At 42.1% G+C, this 27,590-nt stretch overlaps 1 protein-coding gene across 1 annotated transcript; it reads right to left on the bottom strand.

Moving 5' to 3' along the window:
* Positions 1–1,931: 1,931 nt before the first annotated feature.
* On the bottom strand, positions 1,932–27,590 carry mmsa (Methylmalonate-semialdehyde dehydrogenase). The gene is given in 12 exon segments (NM_001142716.1): positions 1,932–2,660; positions 2,824–2,922; positions 3,242–3,421; positions 12,276–12,457; positions 12,680–12,869; positions 13,479–13,600; positions 13,914–14,216; positions 14,520–14,598; positions 14,725–14,886; positions 19,638–19,712; positions 19,873–19,914; positions 27,442–27,590. Coding segments are annotated over 12 exon segments (1,575 nt in total). The 5' UTR covers positions 27,481–27,590; the 3' UTR covers positions 1,932–2,558.

Below are 27,590 nucleotides of genomic sequence, written 5' to 3'. Positions count from 1 at the left end.
ACAACCACAAAGTCATAAATCCCACCAAGTTCAATTTTTTTTTCTTAAAATATGATTTTAAACTTAACCCTATCCCCACTGGTAACATTATGCCTCAAGTTAAATTCAAACCAAAAAGGCCTTTTTTCCCCCATAAATGTTTACAATATAGCCAATTTTGACATGGTGGCTGTGGTTACTAGTGGAAACCAATGTCATACAACACTCCTGTGGCCTCCAACTGCTCTTAAATGCAGGTAAAACTAAATGCATGCTCTTCAACCGATCGCTGCCCGCACGCGCCCACCTGCCTAGCATCATTACTCTGGACGGTTCTGACTTAGAATATGTGGACAACTATAAATTCCTAGCTGTCTGGCTAGACTGTTAACTCTCCTTCCAGACTCATACCAAGCATCTCCAATCCAAAATTCAATCTAGAATCGGCTTCCTATTTCGCAACAAAGCCTCCTTCACTCATGCTACCAAATATACCCTCGTAAAACGGACTATCCTACTGGTCCTTGACTTCGGTGATGTCATTTACAAAATAGCCACCAACACTCTACTCAGCAATTTGGACAGTCTATAACAGTGCCATCCGTTTTGTCACTAAAGCCTCATATACTACCCACCATTGCAACCTGTATGCTCTCGTTGGCTGGTCCTCGCTACATATTCGTCGCCAAACCCACTGGCTCCAGGTCATCTATAAGTCTTTGCTAGGTAAAGCCCCGCCTTATCTCAGCTCACTGGTCACCATAGCAACACCCACCCGTAGCACGCGCTCCAGCAGGTATATTTCACTGGTCACCCCCAAAGCCAACACCTCCTTTGGCTGCCATTCCTTCCAGTTCTCTGCTGCCAATGACTGGACGAATTGCAAAAATCACTGAAGTTGGAGACTTATATCTTCCTCACTAACTTCAAGCATTGGCTGTCAGAGCAGCTTACCGATCGCTGCAGCTATACACAGCCCACCTGTAAATAGCCCATCCAACCAACTACCTCATCCCCATATTTTAGTTTTTTTCTGCTCTTTTACACACCAGTATTTCTACTTGCACATCCTCATCTGAACATCTATCACTCCAGTGTTAATTGCTAAATTGTAATTACTTCACCAATATGGCCTATTTTCGCCTATATGGCCTTACCTCCTTACTTCATTTGCACACACTGTATAGATTTTCTATTGTGTTATTGACTGTACATTTGTTCATCCCATGTGTAACTCTGTGTTGTTTTTGGTCACACTGCTTTGCTTTATCTTGGCCAGGTCGCAGTTTTAAATGACAACTTGTTCTCAACTGGCCTAGCTGGTTAAATAAAGGTGAAATAAAAATAAATACAACATTTGAGGATCTGCAGAGAATGGGAGAAACTCCCCAAATACAGATGTGCCGAGCTTGTAACATCATACCCAAGAAGACTCAAGGCTGTAATCACTGCCAAAGGTGCTTCTACAAAGTACTGAGTAAAGGGTCTGAAAACAAGCATTTAAGATTCATTTAAATAAAATTATCAAAAATGTAAAAACCTGTTTTTGCTTTATAATTATAGGGGGGAAAAAACTACTTAATCCATTTTAGAATAAAGCTGTAACAAAATGTGGAAAAAGTCAAGGGGTCTGAATACTTTCCAAATGCACTGTAGGCCTCAACAAAGGAAAGCCATCTAAATGTATCCATATTAGTCCGTTTAAGCACCAACTTGTAGATTGAAAAATACTCTGGTCTTGTAGATTATTTAGGCAAATTTTAGGGTTATGAAAGTGTGTTTGGAGACACTTTACGCACTAAATATATTGATGAATTAAAAATAGTGGTTTGATTCATCCTGAATGTTGCCATATTCATGTTCAATATTCATGCAAGAGAGAGAAATGTCAAAAATACAATGTCTAGTTATATAGAGCTCAGTGTTGAGGCATAGGAAGTAGTATGCTTAGCAACAGTATTCAATGGATATCTTTATTCCATGTAAAACAGGAACACCGTTCACTAACGTTACAAATTGGATTTTTCGAATGTACTCACACAAATACTAACACTTTGACGGTGTCTCTGTTCCACAGGTTGGGGACAATAATGACCATGATAGCTGTGGGACTGGGGCGAAGCCACTTCTAGATGCTTATCTACAGTCAGTGTACCGCTGTTCCCCTCCTAATGGTTATAGTTAGGATGCGAGGGGAGTACTGATCCCTATGATCCCTTTGCCTATGGGCAACAGAGGCCTTCTCTCACCCTTTGCATTCCACCTAGTCCATCGTTCTCATGGAACTCCCAGGAGCAGCATGTCTAATGTTTAAACAGAAGGGTTTGAGGCTATAGTAACAGTACATTTCAGATCTAATCTGCCACCACCCTATAAGAAACATTACTTTCATTAACAGGGTCAAACTCCAAAATAGAAAAACTTTGCTCACATAGTACACTCTGTATAAAACATATTCCAGGACTGCAATAAAGTCGTATCAGTTATCCATGCCCCTTGGCTGCTAACCCCTTGTGAATGTCAGTCAGTAGAACGTTGTGCCAGGGAGAGAACACCACATTTACAAGCGTACATTCCGTTTAGCGCATGGTTGGCATGGTAACTGCTGCAGCCTTAGTCGTGGCGTCCTCAGCCTTCCACTGTGATGTCACCGTCTTGATCTGAGTGTAGAACTGAATGCCCTGTAGCGAGAACACAGAAGAGGAGACAGTCAACCACAGAAATCTTCCACCTCATATATAGTTGTCTGAAACAAAAATGTAGGATCAATATGATCGTATGATAAAATCGGTGGGTGAGAAACAATTGTGGGCTTGTGCTGGTCATTGCCGGTGTTGAGCTAACCTGTTTGCCGTAGAAGTTGGTGTCCCCCCTGAAGGAACCCCTGGAGCCGGTAAAGGAGAACATGGGCAGGGGGACGGGGATGGGCACGTTCACTCCAATCTGACAGACATACAGATCACATTATGAATCAAGGAGATAAATGTCGACAGAGAAATTACAGCTTGAAGGATCCATGAAAAAGCCTTGTGCATCGTTGCAAAATAGTTCTGTGAACAATAGATGGTTGTCCCTCAGAATCTTAAATCCCATTAAAAGCAGATTAAACCCCCACTGAGTAACCACAAGCTATGAGGAAATCAGGAAATGAAGTCATCCAATGATCAATGGGAAACTACTTGCAATGCTTGACATCGAATCACACAAGTCTTACTTTCCTAGGCACCTACCGGAATTCTCTGAACGTTGAACTATGGCTCACCTGTCCGACATCCACCTCGTGTGTGTACTTGCGGGCGGTAGCTCCGTTGGTAGTGAAGATGGCGGTTCCATTGCCATACTGGTTGTTGTTGACCAGGGAGATGGCATCGTCCAGAGTGTCTGCCTCCAGAACCACCAGTACAGGCCCAAAGATCTCCTCTGTGTAGCACTTCATCGCTGGCTGGGGTGGGGAGGAGGAGTGGAAAAGCAAGAGATTAAGCTCCATGTCAGTGTTCTACAGGATATTATGTCAAGAACAGAGATTTGGTGGACTATCATGTATTATTATTGCAGGCCTTCCAAATGAGTTGAAGGCAAATCAGCTTTGAAAGGAAAGATCCAATATAATAAGTGAAGTGGTATGACTTGTGGAAGGGAATACACAGTACTGTATGAGCTGAAGATTCACACCCGAAAACCTGAAGGATAGTGAACGTGAGAAAAAGTGGAAAGTTGCAGTCATGTTGACAAAGGCACTGTGTTATCTTCTCTCCACATGGACAATATTACACAACCATCAACGTGACTAATTGTTGATCAGCCAAGATCTCCATATTGGCAGCCGTCGCTGGTCAAGTCAGGCCTCTTAACTCCAGCCAGACAGTAACCTACAAGCAGGGGTTGGAACCGTTTCAGGGAACCCAACCAAAAACAAGAAGAACATTGAGGAAAGGAAATGGATCTCTAGTATTTCAGAACAGAACTGTTTTTTTTCAAATCTTGAGAAGCTGTTAATAATGTTATTTATTGTTCCAAAAATATTCCTACCGTCTAGTGTAGTATCAATACATTCCTACCGTCTAGTGTAATATCAATATATTCCTACCTACCGTCTAGTGTAATATCAATATATTCCTACCTACCGTCTAGTGTAATATCAATACATTCCTACCGTCTAGTATAATATCAATACACATCCTACCGTCTAGTGTAATATCAATATATTCCTACCGTCTAGTGTAATATCAATACATTCCTACCGTCTAGTGTAGTATCAATACATTCCTACCGTCTAGTGTAATATCAATACATTCCTACCGTCTAGTGTAATATCAATACATTCCTACCGTCTAGTGTAATATCAATACATTCCTACCGTCTAGTGTAATATCAATACATTCCTACCGTCTAGTGTAATATCAATACATTCCTAATGTCTAGCGTAATATCAATATATTCCTACCTACCGTCTAGCGTAGTATCAATACATTCCTACCTACCGTCTAGCGTAGTATCAATACATTCCTACCGTCTAGCGTAGTATCAATACATTCCTACCGTCTAGCGTAGTATCAATACATTCCTACCGTCTAGTGTAGTATCAATACATTCCTACCGTCTAGTGTAGTATCAATACATTCCTACCGTCTAGTGTAGTATCAATACATTCCTACCGTCTAGTGTAGTATCAATACATTCCTACCGTCTAGTGTAGTATCAATACATTCCTACCGTCTAGTGTAGTATCAATACATTCCTACCGTCTAGTGTAGTATCAATACATTCCTACCGTCTAGTGTAATATCAATACATTCCTACCGTCTAGTGTAATAGCAATACATTCCTACCGTCTAGTGTAATAGCAATACATTCCTACCGTCTAGTGTAATATCAATACATTCCTACCGTCTAGTGTAATATCAATACATTCCTACCGTCTAGTGTAATATCAATACATTCCTACCGTCTAGTGTAGTATCAATACATTCCTACCGTCTAGTGTAATATCAATACATTCCTACCGTCTAGTGTAATATCAATACATTCCTACCGTCTAGTGTAATATCAATACATTCCTAATGTCTAGTGTAATACCAATATATTCCTACCTACCGTCTAGTGTAATATCAATACATTCCTACCGTCTAGTGTAATATCAATATATTCCTACCTACCGTCTAGTGTAATATCAATACATTCCTACCGTCTAGTGTAATATCAATACATTCCTACCGTCTAGTGTAGTATCAATATATTCCTACCGTCTAGTGTAGTATCAATACATTCCTACCGTCTAGTGTAGTATCAATACATTCCTACCTACCGTCTAGTGTAGTATCAATACATTCCTACCTACCGTCTAGTGTAGTATCAATACATTCCTACCTACCGTCTAGTGTAATATCAATACATTCCTACCTACCGTCTAGTGTAGTATCAATACATTCCTACCTACCGTCTAGTGTAGTATCAATGTATTCCTACCTACCGTCTAGTGTAGTATCAATGTATTCCTACCTACCGTCTAGTGTAGTATCAATGTATTCCTACCTACCGTCTAGTGTAGTATCAATGTATTCCTACCTACCGTCTAGTGTAGTATCAATACATTCCTACCTACCGTCTAGTGTAATATCAATACATTCCTACCTACCGTCTAGTGTAATATCAATACATTCCTACCTACCGTCTAGAGTAATATCAATACATTCCTACCGTCTAGAGTAATATCAATACATTCCTACCGTCTAGAGTAATATCAATACATTCCTACCGTCTAGTGTAGTATCAATACATTCCTACCGTCTAGTGTAGTATCAATACATTCCTACCGTCTAGTGTAGTATCAATACATTCCTACCGTCTAGTGTAATATCAATACATTCCTACCGTCTAGTGTAATATCAATACATTCCTACCGTCTAGTGTAATATCAATACATTCCTACCGTCTAGTGTAGTATCAATACATTCCTACCGTCTAGTGTAATATCAATACATTCCTACCGTCTAGTGTAATATCAATATATTCCTACCTACCGTCTAGTGTAATATCAATACATTCCTACCGTCTAGTGTAATATCAATACATTCCTACCGTCTAGTGTAGTATCAATATATTCCTACCGTCTAGTGTAGTATCAATACATTCCTACCGTCTAGTGTAGTATCAATACATTCCTACCTACCGTCTAGTGTAGTATCAATACATTCCTACCTACCGTCTAGTGTAGTATCAATACATTCCTACCTACCGTCTAGTGTAATATCAATACATTCCTACCTACCGTCTAGTGTAGTATCAATACATTCCTACCGTCTAGAGTAATATCAATACATTCCTACCGTCTAGAGTAATATCAATACATTCCTACCGTCTAGTGTAGTATCAATACATTCCTACCGTCTAGTGTAGTATCAATACATTCCTACCGTCTAGTGTAGTATCAATACATTCCTACCGTCTAGTGTAGTATCAATACATTCCTACCGTCTAGTGTAATATCAATACATTCCTACCGTCTAGTGTAATATCAATACATTCCTACCGTCTAGTGTAATATCAATACATTCCTACCGTCTAGTGTAGTATCAATACATTCCTACCGTCTAGTGTAATATCAATATATTCCTACCTACCGTCTAGTGTAATATCAATACATTCCTACCGTCTAGTGTAATATCAATACATTCCTACCGTCTAGTGTAGTATCAATACATTCCTACCGTCTAGTGTAGTATCAATATATTCCTACCGTCTAGTGTAGTATCAATACATTCCTACCGTCTAGTGTAGTATCAATACATTCCTACCTACCGTCTAGTGTAATATCAATACATTCCTACCTACCGTCTAGTGTAGTATCAATACATTCCTACCTACCGTCTAGTGTAGTATCAATACATTCCTACCTACCGTCTAGTGTAGTATCAATACATTCCTACCGTCTAGTGTAATATCAATACATTCCAACCGTCTAGTGTAATATCAATACATTCCAACCGTCTAGTGTAATATCAATACATTCCTACCGTCTAGTGTAGTATCAATACATTCCTACCGTCTAGTGTAGTATCAATACATTCCTACCGTCTAGTGTAGTATCAATACATTCCTACCTACCGTCTAGTGTAGTATCAATACATTCCTACCTACCGTCTAGTGTAGTATCAATACATTCCTACCTACCGTCTAGTGTAGTATCAATACATTCCTACCTACCGTCTAGTGTAATATCAATACATTCCTACCTACCGTCTAGTGTAATATCAATACATTCCTACCTACCGTCTAGTGTAATATCAATACATTCCTACCGTCTAGTGTAATATCAATACATTCCTACCGTCTAGTGTAGTATCAATACATTCCTACCGTCTAGTGTAGTATCAATACATTCCTACCGTCTAGTGTAATATCAATATATTCCTACCTACCGTCTAGTGTAATATCAATATATTCCTACCTACCGTCTAGTGTAATATCAATATATTCCTACCTACCGTCTAGTGTAATATCAATATATTCCTACCTACCGTCTAGTGTAATGTCAATATATCCCTACCTACCGTCTAGTGTAATATCAATATATTCCTACCTACCGTCTAGTGTAATATCAATATATTCCTACCTACCGTCTAGTGTAATATCAATATATTCCTACCTACCGTCTAGTGTAATATCAATGTATTCCTACCTACCGTCTAGTGTAATATCAATGTATTCCTACCTACCGTCTAGTGTAATATCAATATATTCCTACCTACCGTCTAGTGTAATATCAATACATTCCTACCTACCGTCTAGTGTAGTATCAATACATTCCTACCTACCGTCTAGTGTAGTATCAATACATTCCTACCTACCGTCTAGTGTAATATCAATACATTCCTACCGTCTAGTGTAATATCAATACATTCCTACCGTCTAGTGTAATATCAATACATTCCTACCGTCTAGTGTAATATCAATACATTCCTACCGTCTAGTGTAGTATCAATACATTCCTACCGTCTAGTGTAGTATCAATACATTCCTACCGTCTAGTGTAATATCAATACATTCCTACCGTCTAGTGTAATATCAATACATTCCTACCGTCTAGTGTAGTATCAATACATTCCTACCGTCTAGTGTAATATCAATATATTCCTACCTACCGTCTAGTGTAATATCAATATATTCCTACCTACCGTCTAGTGTAATATCAATATATTCCTACCTACCGTCTAGTGTAATATCAATATATTCCTACCTACCGTCTAGTGTAATATCAATGTATTCCTACCTACCGTCTAGTGTAATATCAATATATTCCTACCTACCGTCTAGTGTAATATCAATACATTCCTACCTACCGTCTAGTGTAGTATCAATACATTCCTACCTACCGTCTAGTGTAGTATCAATACATTCGTACCGTCTAGTGTAATATCAATACATTCCTACCGTCTAGCGTAATATCAATACATTCCTACCGTCTAGCGTAATATCAATACATTCCTACCGTCTAGCGTAGTATCAATACATTCCTACCGTCTAGCGTAGTATCAATACATTCCTACCGTCTAGCGTAATATCAATACATTCCTACCGTCTAGCGTAATATCAATACATTTCTACCGTCTAGCGTAATATCAATACATTTCTACCGTCTAGCGTAGTATCAATATATTCCTACCGTCTAGTGTAGTATCAATACATTCCTACCTACCGTCTAGTGTAATATCAATACATTTCTACCTACCGTCTAGTGTAATATCAATACATTTCTACCGTCTAGCGTAGTATCAATACATTTCTACCGTCTAGCGTAGTATCAATACATTCCTACCGTCTAGCGTAGTATCAATATATTCCTACCGTCTAGTGTAGTATCAATACATTCCTACCTACCGTCTAGTGTAATATCAATACATTCCTACCTACCGTCTAGTGTAATATCAATACATTCCTACCTACCGTCTAGTGTAATATCAATACATTCCTACCTACCGTCTAGTGTAATATCAATACATTCCTACCGTCTAGTGTAATATCAATACATTCCTACCGTCTAGTGTAATATCAATACATTCCTACCGTCTAGTGTAATATCAATACATTCCTACCGTCTAGTGTAATATCAATATATTCCTACCTACCGTCTAGTGTAATATCAATATATTCCTACCTACCGTCTAGTGTAATATCAATATATTCCTACCTACCGTCTAGTGTAATATCAATATATTCCTACCTACCGTCTAGTGTAGTATCAATACATTCCTACCTACCGTCTAGTGTAGTATCAATACATTCCTACCTACCGTCTAGTGTAATATCAATACATTCCTACCGTCTAGTGTAATATCAATACATTCCTACCGTCTAGTGTAATATCAATACATTCCTACCGTCTAGTGTAGTATCAATACATTCCTACCGTCTAGTGTAGTATCAATACATTCCTACCGTCTAGTGTAATATCAATACATTCCTACCGTCTAGTGTAATATCAATACATTCCTACCGTCTAGTGTAATATCAATACATTCCTACCGTCTAGTGTAGTATCAATACATTCCTACCGTCTAGTGTAGTATCAATACATTCCTACCGTCTAGTGTAGTATCAATACATTCCTACCGTCTAGTGTAGTATCAATACATTCCTACCGTCTAGTGTAATATCAATACATTTCTACCGTCTAGTGTAATATCAATACATTCCTACCGTCTAGTGTAATATCAATACATTCCTACCGTCTAGTGTAATATCAATACATTCCTACCTACCGTCTAGTGTAATATCAATATATTCCTACCTACCGTCTAGTGTAATATCAATACATTCCTACCTACCGTCTAGTGTAATATCAATACATTCCTACCGTCTAGTGTAATATCAATATATTCCTACCTACCGTCTAGTGTAGTATCAATACATTCCTACCGTCTAGTGTAGTATCAATACATTCCTACCTACCGTCTAGTGTAGTATCAATACATTCCTACCTACCGTCTAGTGTAATATCAATACATTCCTACCTACCGTCTAGTGTAATATCAATATATTCCTACCTACCGTCTAGCGTAATATCAATATATTCCTACCGTCTAGCGTAATATCAATACATTCCTACCGTCTAGCGTAGTATCAATACATTCCTACCGTCTAGCGTAGTATCAATACATTCCTACCGTCTAGCGTAATATCAATACATTCCTACCGTCTAGCGTAATATCAATACATTTCTACCGTCTAGCGTAATATCAATACATTCCTACCGTCTAGCGTAGTATCAATATATTCCTACCGTCTAGTGTAGTATCAATACATTCCTACCTACCGTCTAGTGTAATATCAATACATTCCTACCGTCTAGTGTAATATCAATACATTCCTACCGTCTAGTGTAATATCAATACATTCCTACCGTCTAGTGTAATATCAATACATTCCTACCTACCGTCTAGTGTAATATCAATACATTCCTACCGTCTAGTGTAATATCAATACATTCCTACCGTCTAGTGTAATATCAATACATTCCTACCGTCTAGTGTAATATCAATACATTCCTACCGTCTAGTGTAATATCAATACATTTCTACCGTCTAGTGTAATATCAATACATTCCTACCGTCTAGTGTAATATCAATATATTCCTACCTACCGTCTAGTGTAATATCAATATATTCCTACCTACCGTCTAGTGTAATATCAATATATTCCTACCTACCGTCTAGTGTAATATCAATATATTCCTACCTACCGTCTAGTGTAATATCAATATATTCCTACCTACCGTCTAGTGTAGTATCAATACATTCCTACCTACCGTCTAGTGTAATATCAATACATTCCTACCGTCTAGTGTAATATCAATACATTCCTACCGTCTAGTGTAATATCAATACATTCCTACCGTCTAGTGTAATATCAATACATTCCTACCGTCTAGTGTAGTATCAATACATTCCTACCGTCTAGTGTAGTATCAATACATTCCTACCGTCTAGTGTAATATCAATACATTCCTACCGTCTAGTGTAATATCAATACATTCCTACCGTCTAGTGTAATATCAATACATTCCTACCGTCTAGTGTAGTATCAATACATTCCTACCGTCTAGTGTAGTATCAATACATTCCTACCGTCTAGTGTAGTATCAATACATTCCTACCGTCTAGTGTAGTATCAATACATTCCTACCGTCTAGTGTAATATCAATACATTTCTACCGTCTAGTGTAATATCAATACATTCCTACCGTCTAGTGTAATATCAATACATTCCTACCGTCTAGTGTAATATCAATATATTCCTACCTACCGTCTAGTGTAATATCAATATATTCCTACCTACCGTCTAGTGTAATATCAATATATTCCTACCTACCGTCTAGTGTAATATCAATATATTCCTACCTACCGTCTAGTGTAGTATCAATACATTCCTACCGTCTAGTGTAATATCAATACATTCCTACCGTCTAGTGTAATATCAATATATTCCTACCTACCGTCTAGTGTAGTATCAATATATTCCTACCGTCTAGTGTAGTATCAATACATTCCTACCTACCGTCTAGTGTAGTATCAATACATTCCTACCTACCGTCTAGTGTAATATCAATACATTCCTACCTACCGTCTAGTGTAATATCAATATATTCCTACCTACCGTCTAGTGTAATATCAATATATTCCTACCTACCGTCTAGTGTAATATCATTACATTCCTACCTACCGTCTAGTGTAATATCAATACATTCCTACCGTCTAGTGTAATATCAATACATTCCTACCGTCTAGTGTAATATCAATATATTCCTAATGTCTAGTGTAATATCAATATATTCCTAATGTCTAGTGTAATATCAATATATTCCTAATGTCTAGTGTAGTATCAATATATTCCTAATGTCTAGTGTAATATCAATATATTCCTAATGTCTAGTGTAGTATCACGGGTACAGTATGGCAAAACATTTGTTTTTACTCTTCTAATTACGTTGGTAACAGTTTATAATAGCAATAAGGCACCGCGGGGGTTTGTGGTATATAGCTAATATACCACGGCTAAGGGCTGTATCCAGGCACTCCGCGTTGTTCCTTGGCTGAGAACAGCACTTAGCCGTGCTATATTGGCCATATATCACACCCCTTATTGCTTAAGTATAGAGGTGCGGTGGTTCACCAAAAGTTACATGACGTAATGTAATAATGTAGCCGGAATACTTGTAGATGAGGAAACCTTGGCTTTAGCTCAGCTACTGACAGTCAATCACTCAGCTGACCAAAATTCATAGACCCCGCCCCCCTTACCGTAACGTTGCCGATGATAGTGGGTCCTACGAAGTTTCCATTCTCGTATCCTTTGACGTGGACATTGCGTCCATCCAGCAGCAGCGTAGCTCCCTCGTCCACGCCACTCTGGATCAACATCTCAACACGGGCCCTGGCCTCAGGGGAGATCAGTGGACCAACGTCAGCACCTGGCTGGTCACCTAGATACACCCACAAAGGAAGAAAACACGGAATTAGAATTCATAGGATGGACATTCCAATTCTGAGCAAACGTTGCATGATACGGTATGTGGACTGGAGCTTGTGGTCATATTGGATGTACTGTTTCAAATGGGGGAAAACTGGATGTGTGAGAAAAAACACTAGCAAGTCTTAAATTCACACTGGGGTTAGTGAGTCTTTTAGGTAAAAGGGTGAGGTACCTGCATTGACGCGCAGGGCTTTGGAGCGCTCCACCAGCTCTGGGAGCCAATCACGAGCTTCGCCTACCAGAATGGCAGTTGAGAGAGCCATACAACGCTGTCCTGCTGCGCCGAAGGCCGCGCCCACCAGCTGGTTCAGAGTGTTCTCCTTGTTGGCGTCAGGCATCACCACACCGTGGTTCTTAGCTCCCTACATGCCAGAACACATGGGTTGTTACATTTACTGCAATACATTTTAGGAACGTGCAAAGACATACAGTAGACCTAAGCAATAAGTATCTCAAGAAACAAAACTCAAGGATCGACAGCCATCTATTGGCTCAGTCTTGATAGAACTATTCATGTTGCAGTATGCTTAAGGCCACAGTAAACTATTTAAAAGCTGCTATGTAACTTTTTGGGCGACCTGACCAAATTCACATAGAAAAGCGAGTTATAGATCTGTCATTCTAATTGAAAGCAGGTTTAGTGGTAAATCTTCTATGTGCACTATTTCTATGTTTTGCATTCTGAAGTTTCGCTATTGTGTCTTCCGGTTTTGAACACTACAAACAATTGAAAATACAATATTTTTGGTTATTGAAAATATATTTCACAGCGGTTTAGATGGTACAATGATTGTCTACAAACTTGTTTTGTCACAAACAAAAATTAGGTGAATTATTCTATTTTTTGCAACCGGGAAATGGCGGAGCGATTTCTGCATTTTGCACTTTTAAGGCAGACATGTTTCCTAAATGCTTAAGGGATTCTTCAATCATTTAATCCCCAATTGATATTTAATCCCCATCATATTTACCATGTTGGACTGCACTCTCTTGCCGTTCTTGGATCCTCTCTCGTAGATGTACTCTCCTGCCTGGTTGGAGCCCACAAAGCTGATGGCCTTGATGGCTGGGTGGTCACAAATGAAGTTCACAGCTACGGAAAGAGGCATCATCATTACACGGCACTGTAAGGGCACAAAATGGCACGGTGTAATCACCTTGGAAACGAAACAAACAACCTTTCGTATATGGACTCCTTCCCCCTAAAGCACTTAAATACATTACCTACACACATTATGCAAAGCGTTTAACATAATGCTTGAGGTATATCAGTAGTCTGAATGGTCTTGTAGATGCAGCACTAACACACATGATCAGCATAGCCTGCTTCATTGCATCCTGGGAAACAGGACACACACTTCAATAGCATGTTTTATAAATACTAAGCACACACAACCCCGTCTCACCAGCGTGCTGTCCATGGATGATGTTCAGGGTCCCGTCGGGCAACCCTGCATCCTGCAGCAGCTTGGCCAGCAGCATGGTGCACCCTGGGACGCGCTCGGAGGGCTTCATCAGGTAGGTGTTGCCACACACCATGCCCATGGGGAACATCCACAGAGGGATCATGGCGGGGAAGTTGAAGGGGGCGATGCCGGCACACACCCCGATGGGCAGGCGGTAGGTGTAGGTGTCCATGTCTTTTGTGATGGAGGGCAGGGTCTCCCCCAGCATCAGGGAGGTGATGCTGCAGGCGTGCTCTGCCACCTCTAGGGGGCAGAGAGGAGCAGAGACAGTGAGAAAAGCCAGGGAGCTGAAGGTCAAACACAGTACATGTGGAGGTAGAGATCAGAGTAGGGGTGAAAGAGTGTAGGCAGAGGGTCAAATACGTGTGTTGCTAAAGGAGATCAAGAGATCAGAGAAACAGAGACTCCGATACAGAGACTCCGACACAGAATAGAGAAGACTAAAATAATCATTTATTGGGCAAGTTCTTGTAGTAGCCATCTCCCCGTTTCAAATAAACATGTTCTCCCGTTTCCCATGCCTACTGAAGGGGACTGTCTACTCACGCAGTCCTCTGAAGACGTCTCCCTCCGCGTCGGCTAGAGTCTTGCCTTGCTCCAGGGTGATCAGCCTGGCCAGCTCTTTCTGTAAACATAGAAGAAAATAAATAAAATGAGCCAATCATCTTTGATAAACATTAATGTTTTAGGACCCGGTTATTATTAAGAAACATGTATGCAGGCCCGATTTCAGACCAGGGGCTTTCCTTACAATGTTTTCCTTGATGAGCTGCTGGTATCGGAGGAAGATCTGCTGGCGGGTGAGGATGGAAGTCTCGGACCAGGAGGCATAAGCCCTGGAGCAGGAGTCTACTGCAGCCAGCATCTCCGTGTAGGTGGCTTTGGGCACACGACTCACCACCTCATTAGTAGCCTGAAGTAGGGAGAGAAGAGGGACAAGAGATGACCAGGTCATTGTGAACAGAGATCAACTACATCTGTGGCTTCCCTGTGGCTCAGTTGGTAGAGCATGGTGTTTGGGTTCGATTCCCACAGGGGGGCTAGTACAAAAAAAAATAAAAAAAAGCATGAAATGAAATGTATGGATTCACTACTGTAAGTCGCTCTGGATAAGAGCGTCTGCTAAATGACTAAACATTTTTTTAAATGGGGCCTGTCCAGAAGGGTGTAAAGTTTAAGAAACTTGAGATAAAAATGAACCGTGTACAGGGATAAGTGTCATGACATGTAGAATAGGGAGTCCGATAGCATTTCAAAATGTTCTATTTGTCAGGACCAGCCTGATGACGAACAAGATCGGCAACCACCACATGCTCAAATGTTTGGTTATAATCATATGATTTGCCTGCTTAATTGCCTCCACAACTTAAAAACGGTCTTTAGTAAAATGAATACATGTGTTTTCAATCTATATGCCTCAGGGACTGACAATCCAATTTTGAACTTACTAAACTACTGAATTTTCACTCTGTACTCAAAGTATCAGATGTCTCACTGTTCAATTGAAAGTGATCAGGTTTATAATCAACCAAAATCTGTAATGAGGCATGTATACGTAATTCAGAATGACTATATAAATGTTGAAAATGTGCCTTTTATGCCATGCTCTACCACCATGCTATTGCCTTGGATTTTTTAGCCACTTGCCTTTTTATGGAAAATATATTTCGGCAAACAAAAATATTGTATTTTCAGTTGTTTGAAACTGGTGTACAAAACCGAAAGTAAAAGATGCAAAAACGAATCTTTGCGAGAAGCATAGAAATAGCGCACATAGAACAGATCTACCGCTTCTTAGACTTGCTTTCAATGAGAATGACAGATTTATAACTAACATTTCTATGTGAATTTGGTCAGAAATTTTGTCGAAAATTTTGACCAACTTTAAATTAAAAGCTGGATTGTCTTTAGTCAATAAGTTTTCAACCACTTTGTTATGGCAAGCTTAAATAACTTCAGGAGTAAAAATGTGCTTAACAAGTCACAAGTTGCATGGACTCACTGTGTGCAATAATAGTGTAACAATTTTTTAATGGCTACCTCTTCTCTGTATCCCACACATACATTGTAAGGTCCCTCAGTCAAGCAGTGAATTTCAAGCACAGATTCAACCACAAAGACCAGGGAGGTTTTCTAATGCCTCGCGAAGAAGGGCACCTATTGGTAAAATAAGCTAGCATTGAATATCCCTTTGAGCATGGTGAAGTTATTAATTGCACTTTGGATGGCGTATCAATAAACCCAGTCACTACAAAGATACAGGTGTCCTTCCTAACTCAGTTGCCAAAGAGGAAAGAAAACGCTCAAGGATTTCACCATGAGGCCAATTGTGACTTTAAAACAGTGACAGACAGGACATAAAATGTACTTTCTGGTTCACCAGCCACTGTGGCAGGTAGATATAAAAATCTACCAGGCACACATTTTTTTAACAGGCAGAATATTTTTTTTTCCTCAAAAATGTCTCCCCCCAAAAAAGATGAACACGCTTTGTAATGTTTCTAAAACAATACATGCGTTAATAGTAAGTAACTAACTAATGTGGTATATTGTTTAGATACATTTTTTGTGACCTGAGTCTTAACCAAAATACAGTATCAGATACAAAAACGTTTACCTGCCCCTTTAAGGGCAGAGGTTACTGTAATAGCACGACTAGAGTCATGTTTGTGCATGTGAGATTGAGTCTGACTAGTAGAAGCATTGTCTTCTCTTCCCTAGCAGTTGAAACTCAAATAGAAAAACAACCTAGCTTGTGAACAAAATGTAAATAGAAAGAAACAAGGATAAAGTCTCACTTCAGTAGACTTTAGTTTCAACTAAATTAGACCAACTCTTATGCCTGCGCGCAGCGCTTCTAATAATGAATCTTTCACTAAGCTCTTCACTTCCGCACAGGCTCCAGCCAAGCATTATTCATTCGTAGTGCTTTGACTGTGCGATTAATAGCTATGAAACAAAAACGGCATAAATTCTTTGAACAGCTACTGCAGCATTTATTTTACTATAAATGTGATCACACTTGACTATTTTTATTCACAATTGCGAGTGAAATGCTTGCAATGTGGATCCCTGACCACCCACCAACGTGGCTGGTGAAATAGACATCTCACCCACCAATGCCAAAATCTACTTGCATATCCAGGTGTTAATTTTAAGCCCTGATTACACAGTTGAATGGCTGTGACAAGAGAAAAACGGAGGATGTATCGACAACAATGTAGTTAGTCCACAACACTAACCTAATTGACAGTGAAAAGGAAGCCTGTACAGAATAAAACCTATTCCAAAGCATGCATCCTGTTTGCAACAAGGCACTACAGTAACACTGCAACAAATCTGGCAAAGCAATTCACTTCTTGTCCTGTATTGGATTTGCCCCAAACATTACTGAGTACCACTCTCCATATTTTCAAGCATAGTGGTGGCTGTGTTCATGTTATGGGTATGCTCGTAATCGTTATCGACTGGGGACTTTCAGGATTCAAAAAAAAGAAATGGAGCTAAGCACAGGCAAAATCCCAGAGAAAAACCTGGTTCAGAGATGAATTCACATTTCAGCAGGGAAATACCCTAAAAACATGTATTCCCAAACTGGGGTATGCGTACTCCCAGGGGTACGCGCAATGCCGTCGGGGGTACGCCAAATAAAAATGTGATACACTTTTTTTTTTATTATAATAAATAAAAATAATATTTTTCTTTATTTTTGTACATTTTCAAACAGTCCATTTATATTTTCCAACAGGTCTATACATTTGGGTGAGTTTTCTCCCCTCGCCTTAGTAGCCTCGTTTCACTGCCAAAAATAAAATGTAACATCTAGTGTTCAGCAAAATAACAACAATGTCAAATACAGGTAGCTTAGTCAAATAATTAGCATTCAATCACATTAACCGTTACTCTCTCGCAGGAGTTCCACTAACGATACGTACAGTTGAAGTCGGAAGTTTACATGCACTTAGGTTGGAGTCATTAAAACTTGTTTTTCAACCACTCCACAAATTTCTAGTTAACAAACTATAGTTTTGGCAAGTCGGTTAGGACATCTACTTTGTGCATGACAAGTAATTTTCCCAACAATTGTTTACAGACAGATTATTTCACTTAATCACAATTCCAGTGGGTCAGAAGTGTACATGCACTAAGTTGACTGTGCTTTTAAACAGTTTGGAAAATTCCAGAAAATTATGTAATGGCTTTAAAAGCTTCTGATAGGCTAATTGACATCATTTGAGTCAATTGGAGGTGTACCTGTGGATGTATTTCAAGGCCTACCTTCAAACTCAGTGCCTCTTTGCTTGATGGTGTTCTTTGGCTTGCAAGCCTCCCCCTTTTTCCTTCAAACATAATGATGGTCATTATGGCCAAACGGTTATATTTTTTGTTTCATCAGACCAGAGGACATTTCTCCAAAAAGTATGATCTTTGTCCCCATGTGCAGTTGTAAAACGTAGTCTGGCTTTTTTATGGCGGTTTTGGAGCAGTGGCTTCTTCCTTGCTGAGCGACCTTTCAGGTTCTGTTGATATAGGACTCGTTTTACTGTGGATGTAGATACTTTTCTGCCTGTTTCCTCCAGCATCTTCACAAGGGGCGGCAGCGGTTAGAGCGTTGGACTAGTAACCGAAAGGTTGCAAGATCGAATCCCCGAGCTGACAAGGTACGAATCTGTCGTTCTGGCCATCATTGAAAATAAGAATTTGTTCTTAACTGACTTGCCTAGTTAAATAAAGGTCAAAACATAAAAGGTCCTTTGCTGTTGTTCTGGGATTGATTTGCACTTTTTGCACCAAAGTACGTTCATCTCTAGGAGACAGAACGCGTCTCCTTCCTGAGCGGTATGACGGCTGCGTGGTCCCAATATACTTGCGTACTATTGTTTGTACAGATGAACGTGGTACCTTCAGGTATTTGGAAATTGCTCCCAAGGATGAACCAGACTTGTGGAGGTCTACAATTTTTTTTCTGAGGTCTTAACTGATTTCTTTTGATTTTCCCATGATGTCAAGCAAAGAGGCACTAAGTTTGAAGGTAGGCCTTGATATACATCCACAGGTACACCTCCAATTGACTCAAATGATGTCAATTAGCCTATCAGAAGCTTCTAAAGCCATAACATCATTTTCTAGAATTTTCCAAGCTGTTTAAAGGCGCAGTCAACTTAGTGTATGGAGTGGTTGAAAAATTCGTTTTAATGACTTCAACCTAAGTGTATGTAAACTTCCGACTTCAACTGCATGTAAGATAGTAAAATAAAAAGCCAAATTATTGATTATTATAATTTGTGCCCTGGTCCTATAAGAGCTCTTTGTCACTACCCACGAGCCAGGTTGTGACAAAAACTCACACTCATTCTTATGTTTAATAAATGTATAGTGTGTGTGTGTGGCATACTTCCTGGAGCAAGACAATGACAAGTTTCCATGAAGTAGATGCAAACAGGCCCCCCAGGCCGGAGTTAGTGAATGTGAGTGCATAAACATGTCAAGGTTAAATTGAACTGGCTACAAAGAATAGGCTCCCATTTCTTCACTTTCCAAATCATACATATTAAATGACCCCCTAAAGAGTTCTTCATCTCCAGCTTCCGACCGGTTTATACATTGCTTTTTAGTGTTTGCATGAACTCCCATTGTGGTGTGTGTTAATGCAGAAATACTTACAGGGTTGTGAATGTCCAGCCATTCTGAGGTGTTTGACTCAACAAACTTGCCGTCAATGAACAACTTGGTGGTGGGCTGCAAGGTTGCAAAAGCACAGGGGGACAATGCGGTCATCCACCATATCAAATCATCATATATGTACATGTCTAGATTGTATGAGCATGTATTCTAATACAAGTCTTCTGTAGTTACAAACACTCATAAATGTAGTTATGATTGCATGATGTTAACTCACCACGGATGATGAATAACACATGCGACCCATCTGAAGGGGTGCCTGTAAACAAGAGAAAACAATAGTTATCGGAGTTGTAGCTCTAGTTTTACAGTATGAGTGGAGCCCCACAGGGGAGCTCAGCTCCTTGTGGTTTACCCCACTGCCTAGGCAGCAAATAGCCTGAGAAAAAAAATGATGCACACATCTGCAGCCAATAGGAGATAGATGTCCCTATATAAGGGGACGCTTCCCCTCAATCAGCCTCCCGAAAAATGATCTTCAGCGAGACTGGGGGTCGGCAGGGCCTTAAGTCCTACGGGGCTCCGCTCCACTCATAGACCTGGAGTTACCACTCCGGTAACTATCGTTCTATATCGTGGAGCTCCGGCCCATAGGACTCCTAGTGCTTTAAAGTGGAACGCAACGCTCCAAAATATATTCCCTGCTGAACCTAACACTTCCCAACTTAATGAAAAGGTCTGGTCCAGTAATGGCTGCGACCAAATCCCGCAATACTTTAACACACTGTGAAAACAGACTGTGTCCTCGGTCTAATCCGCACTACTCAGTCCAGAGGCACCGCCAATGACTAGTGGGGCAGATAAAACAGAATATGAGCCATAGTAATCTGTACAAGCAGATAGATGAACTCAAAACTGTATCCGTATTTTTTTTCCCAAATCAAATAGTACTGTAACATCAGTTAACTTCCCTGGGCTAGCTTCCCACCCTAGTCAACAGCCAGTGGAATCGCGTGGCGCGAAATACAAATACCTCAAAAATGCTATAACTTCAATTTTTCAAACATATGACTATTTTACACCATTTTAAAGACAAGACTCTCGTTAATCTAACCACACTGTCCGATTTCAAAAAGTCTTTACAGCGAAAGCAAAACATTAGATTATGTCAGGAGAGTACCGTGCCAAAAATAATCACACAGCCATTTTCAAAGCAAGCATATATGTCACAAAAACCAAAACCACAGCTAAATGCAGCACTAACCTTTGATGATCTTCATCAGATGACACTCCTAGGACATTATGTAATACAATACATGCATGTTTTGTTCAATCAAGTTCATATTTATATCAAAAACCAGCTTTTTACATTAGCATGTGATGTTCAGAACTAGCACACCCACCGCAAACTTCCGGTGAATTTACTAAATTACTCATGATAAACGTTCACTAAATACATAATTATTTTAAGAATTATAGATACAGAACTCCTTTATGCAATTGCGGTGTCAGATTTTAAAATAGCTTTTCGGCGAAAGCACATTTTGCAATATTCTGAGTACATAGGCCGGCCATCACGGCTAGCTATTTGACACCCACCAAGTTTGGGACAACCTAAACTCAGAATTACTATTAGAAAAATTGGATTACCTTTGCTGTTCTTCGTCAGAATGCACTCCCAGGACTTCTACTTCAACAACAAATGCTGTTTTGGTTCCAAATAATCCATAGTTATATTCAAATAGCTCCGTTTTGTTCGTGCGTTCAGGTCACTATCCGAAGCGCATTTCGTGACAAAAAAATTCAAAATATTCCATTACCATACTTAGAAGCATGTCAAACGCTGTTTAAAAATCTATTTTTATGCTATTTTTCTCGTAAAATAGCGATAATATTCCAACCGGGCAATGTTGTATTCATTCAAAGGCTGAAAGAAAAACAATTGAGAATTCTCATGAACGCGCATCTCCAGTGTCACTGTCCCCAGGCTGACCACTCACAAATTCTGCTGTTCTTCGCCCAGAGACAGCAGACACCCCATTACACTTTCTGGCGGCTTTAGAGAGCCAATGGGAGCCTTAGAAAGTGTCACGTTACAGCACAGATGCTGTATTTTCGATAGAGATGCAACAGAAGGACAACAAATTGTCAGACAGGGCACTTCCTGTATGGAATCTTCTCAGGTTTTGGCCTGCCATATGAGTTCTGTTATACTCACAGACACCATTCAAACAGTTTTAGAAACTTCAGAGTGTTTTCTATCCAAATCTACTAATTATATGCATATTCTAGTTTCTGGGCAGGAGTAGTAACCAGATTAAATCGGGTACGTTTTTTATCCGGCCGTGCAAATACTGCCCCCTAGCCCCAACAGGTTAAAGGAACTATATCCCTAATCCATCCGCCCAAACACAGTCATAGACTTGTGGGCAGGACAAAAAACATGACTCTACTGTGCCATCCCAGCCAGGAGTCATGTCATGTAGTCATTCTAATAGGAGAAAGCGGACCGGATGGAAACCCTGTCCATTGATCCTGCCTTTTTTGCCTTAATTCTAGCCTTCTCATCAGCAAAGCTGAGTACAGGCTGAACCCATTTAGAAGACCTACTCACTGATTCTTTAGTGTAACCCACCACACTCAATTTATAGGCAAAGCCAATGATTCGTGGGCAGATAATAGAATATGGGCCAACTACTCTGCCTCAGCAGATACATGACACCTCAATGTTCCATCAATTCCAGTGACCGGTCTAATAGTAAAGTAACACCAGCTACAGCACTATTTCCCTCATCACTCCGCCCCTACACAGTGATACACTGGTGGGCAGTCTAGACATTCTCTGCTGTACTGACAGTGTCAAACAAAGGTCATGTGGCACATGTCTTACTCTCTGACAACTAAGAGAGTGGATCTAATGGGAAACCTGCCCAATAGTCCTGCATCTTTTCTTAACTCAAGTTCTCCCCTCAGCCACACTGAGTACAAAACGAGCTAGAGACTTAGACGACATGTCTAACAGGTGAAATCGGATAAAAGGAGACATGACGACCGAGACGCCGCTGCACATATCCTCTATCCCTGTTCCTCTGAAAAGGGCCGCAGACGCCGCTACACCACGAGTGGGCTCTGACGCCCTGAGGCAGTGGCCGCCCTGCCGCCTCATAAGCTGTCTCAATTCCTTCACAAAGCCAATGAGACAGCAGCTGTTTTGAAAGTGGTCTACCAAGTGTACTAGCACCGTGACGCACAAACAGCTGAGGCGATGACCTATTCATTGCCGTGTGCTGCACGTAGCACGCCAAGGCGCGCACCGGGCACAGGCAATGAAGCCTCTCCTCTCTCGGCTTCGCATGGGGAGGCGGGGGGAGAAAGCCCATAGCTCAACGGTCTGTGACCTATATGAGCTCTTAATAACCTTCTATATAAATGCCGGGTTAAGACATAACACCGCTCTGCTCAAGTCGCCATTGATGGCAAGGCAGTCGGGTCTCATCGAAAGAGCACACAAGTCACTGACACGCTTGGCTGTAGTCAAGGTAATCAAAAGTGCCGTCTTCAGAGACAACATCTTGAGGGGGATTTGATTCAATGGCTCGAACGGCATGTCGCAGAGCGCCTTGAGTACCAAAGTTAAATCCCACTGGAGCAGCATGGCTCTAGCCGCTGGCCTAAGCCGCCGCATTCCCAATAGAAACCGTTTCATTAAAGGGTGGCTGAAGACGGTGTCTCTGCCAAACCCCTCATGAAATGCTGAAATCGCTGCAGTGAATACCTTAATGGTGGCGGGTGAGCGCTGCTTGTCAAACATGAACTGTAGGAAAGAGAGCACGCTCTCAACCTGACAGCACATGGAGTCCACATTCTCTTTGGCACACCATTGTGAAAACACGTTCCATCTGCTGGCATACGTCCTGAATGTGGAACTGGCACGCGAGCCCTGTATGGTTCTGATTACTGAATCAGATAACCCACTGCGCTCTAGCCTGTCCCTCTCAGGGGCCAAACCCCCAGTGGCTGGCCGATTAGAGGCAATTGCTCTATCATGCCTGCCGCCTGAGACATCGCGTCCTCTCGATGTGGAATTGGCCATGATGGCATAATCAACATTTGAGTCATCTCTGCATACCACGGAGCCCCCATACCACGGAGCCCTCCTGATCTCATGCGGGCTAGCAGTGGGAGAACGCAGTACAGCGGTGGAAATGCATACAGGAGAACATCTGGCCACTGGTGCGCAAAAGCGTCTATCCCTAGTGGCGGTTCGTCCTGGGCTCTTAGGGAAAACCATAGAGGACACTGCATTTGGAGAACAATGTCGAGGTGCAGCTGCCACTCGTCGTCTAGGGGACCACCTCGAGACATGAGGTCTGCTCCGACATTCTGATAGCCTGGAATGTGTGCTGCTGTCAACAAGCAAAGGTGTTCGTGAGCCCACAGCCACAATTCCTCCGCCAGCCCGTGGAGTGCAGGAGACCTGACTCCTCCTTGCCGATATATGTAGGCTGTGGTTCGGTTGTTCGACCAGACCAGCACGTCCTGACCCCATAGGGTAGACACAAAGTGGGTCAGAACCAGTAGAACTGTCTCCAACTCCAGGAGGCTGATGTGGCGTCCCGAGGGAGGTCACACACCTACCGCCAGAGCCTGACATGTCCCTCCCATCCAGTCAGACAAGTGTCTGTAAAACACTGGAATGTAGGAGGACACTCTGCCTATTGCGTCAGGACGCACGGGTCTCTCCAACAGTTCAGGTCTGCTCTGAGCGAGAGAGTAACTACCAAAAAAAATAAATGACGGTGCCTCACTGGGTCCAGTGATAGTTGGGCAAACCCTCGCTGTGCTCTGTGCATGTGCAGAAGTCCCCAGATGAACCACGGAGTTGGCAGACGACATGAGACCCATGAGTGTCATGACGGAATGCGCCGTCACCATGTGATTCGGATAAAACCTTCATAGGGCTAGCAACAAGGCAGCCTGCCAAGGATCTGCCATTCGAGCCTTCATAGTCAGTGTCTAGCTATAAGCCCAGGTAGACAATCCGATGACTGGGCCAAGGCGTGCTCTTTTCCCAATTCACAGCAAACCCCAGACGTGTGAGATGAATCACTGTCTGTGTCGTGTGTATGATCACCAGCTCCGCTGACGGGGCGAGAACCAGTAGGTCGTCTAGATTGGCTAGTAGCCTTATCCCTTGATGAAGCAATGGTTCCAATGCCGCTTCCACGCATTTGGAAAAGTTGCGAGGTGCCAGGGCGTACCCGAACGGCATACTCGTACGCCACCCCTTGGAAGGCGAAACGCAGAAACTTCCTGTGATGCAGATGCACCGGCACATGAAAGTATGCGTCCTTTAGGTCTATGCTTCTACAAAAGTCTTTGTTGTGGACACATTCCAGCAGACGTTGTCGTAAGCATTCAAAAGGGCCGTTTGGCTACGCTCTCGTTGAGAGTGCGTAAATCCAATATTGGCCTCATTCCCCCCCCCCATCTTCTTTGGCACTAGGAAGTAGGGCGAATATAGCCCACTGCTCCTTTGCTCTTGGGGAACTACGGTCACCGCCTCCTTCGCCAAAAGTTCCGTAATCTCTTTCACAAGAGCGGCTACTTTCTCTGGCGTCTTCATCACCGTCTCCACCACGCCCGAAAACAGGGGAGGAGTTCGGTGGAATTAGATGGCATAACCCTTCTCCAGCGAATGACTTAGCTGCACCCTCTCCTCCTGGCTTTGCTGCCACTCCGAGTAATGCTCCGAGAGCGGAAGAGCAAGAAGCTGTAGGAAGGACATGTATTCCTCTATGGCCCCAAGCTGTCGCTGTACCTCGACACTAAAGTGGTGGGACAGCCCAGGGTGGGCCCCGCACGAAAGGGGGAGGAATTATTGACACGTTCTATGAGAAACGGGGGCGCCGACCCTTTGGTTATACTCGTAACCTTGTGGTTCCAGTCCTCCGTGAACGCAGCACGGGTCTGAGCTATACTAACTGGGACACCTGCCTGAGTTAATGTGCCGTCTCCCAACAGTGATTGCGTCATCGGCCCAACATGGGGCTGTGTACTCAGACTGTTCTTTAAACCCCTAGCCACCTCACTCCTGAGAGTGTGTAGGGTTTTTATGAGGTATAGCATGACGGCTTATTAAGAACGTCCGTCTCGCTTCCCTCATGTCATTACCACTCACAACGTCCTCCTGTGTGTGCTCAGCTACGTACTCGTAGTGGGCTGTGCTACACACAGTGGTGAGGAAGGTAGAAGGAACCTGAGCGGTCTCAATTTTGTTATGGAAAATAGGTTCTCTTGTGACAAAGTCAGATAGAACACATTCTTTATTAACAAAGGACACATTGGCTCCTCCATCCCTGGTGGGGGATGAACAGTGGGCGTTGTCACCTGAAGTGCTGCGCTCTCTCCCGTCCGCTCAGTCCTACCCATGGTGAGACAGGATAGAGGCTGCCAGGAGGGCAATATTATTAGCTGCTGCTATAGCCTGTACACCTAGAGCGAATGACTTCTCTACCAGCTGTGCTGTGAGTCGGCCCTTAGTCGTAGGTAGTGTGGGTTTCCTGGACGACGGCCAGGAGCTCGAACCTGGGGCGAGGTATGCGGCTAGGGCGTCCTCGTGCCTAGGGATCTCCTGAGGCCATTTCCCGTCCACTTTGGTGAACGGGGTGTACGCCTTCGCCGGCGCTCTGGCCATTAAAGGCGACTCCCATGCACCCTCCACATATTTAGCGAGAGAGGGCATGGCCAGTGCCGAAGGCACAGCCACCAGTCTTTGTCCATAGTAGGGGCCGCCCACCATCATATCCACTTCCAGAACGGAGGGAATGGGGCGTGTAATCTCCAGACGGCTCGTGGCCCGCTCAATGAGCCCTGTATAGTCAGAGTGCAGAGAGGGCGTTGCATAGGAGGCGGCTGCTGAAAATTCAGAGCCCGTCTCTTCCTCGCCCAAGGATGTGAAATTTCCCTCGCTCTCCCGGGGGGGGGGGTCATTTCAGCTTTGGTCAGTTCCCAACGTCCTCGTCGGAGACGCCGTCGTCATATGATGCCACAGAATCTGAGTCTAGCACAGACATGGCATCTTCCAGAGGGAGATCTCCCTTAAAATGCCCACCTCTGTTTCCTTTCCTTTAAAGAAAGGAGGGTGCAGCTAGGGCATTCCGGGGATCTGTGTGGCCGCCCCTAGCGTGCTGCAAACCCACGAAACATAAGTCATGTGGGTCCGTAGCCGCCATAGTGGAGCAGCGACACTGAGCTCTTAATAAAAGAGCTTTTGGGGTGGAAAAGGCATGCTCATGAAGGACAACGTGGAGACTAGGTAATTGACAGCGGGTTTGTCCTGAGTCTTCTCTCTAGGCGTCTTCAGTCCAGTACTGTCGCTGAAGGTAATAATGGGAGGCTGATTGGGTCACCTGTGCTCCTATTGGCTGCAGGTGTGTACATAATAATTTCAGGCTATTCGCTGCCTATGCAGCGGGGTAAACCACTAGGAGCAGAGCTCCACGATATAGAACACATAATGATCACTTTTCAATGTTTAGTTTCCATTGGCTAAGATCCAAAAGTCTAACTTTCTGCAAGACGACTAGCTAAGCTAACTATGTGGCATTGTAGCTAGCTAGTTGAACTCGAGAACGAACGTTAACTCGTCCAATTGCATGCTACAGAAAATAGCTATATGTTGCAATGCCAAGGGGGGTAAATAATTATAAGTGTATGTTTCGACATCGAAAAGTGTGGCACCAACTAGCGAGCTAACTAACGTGCCATTCTAGCGGGATAGCTAGTTAGCCACTCAAGCTTCAAACAATGCATTTAGAAAAGTTGCACGAGTTATGTGGTTTACCTTTTTGCTCCATAACGACCTTGCTAGAATCCCTGCCATGGTTAAAGCAACTGTGATTGCTTTTAGCCCAAAAGTACGCACTCCCCAGCTGGTCAGACCCAAAATACAGACACCTCTAGAAACTAGAAAAAGGTTAGCCGATTAACAGT

This window comes from Salmo salar, chromosome ssa06, assembly GCF_905237065.1.
Source record: "Salmo salar chromosome ssa06, Ssal_v3.1, whole genome shotgun sequence".
Classification (NCBI taxonomy): domain Eukaryota; kingdom Metazoa; phylum Chordata; class Actinopteri; order Salmoniformes; family Salmonidae; genus Salmo; species Salmo salar.
The sequence above is the reverse complement of the archived record's forward strand: the minus strand, read 5'-3'. Positions and strand labels throughout refer to the sequence as shown.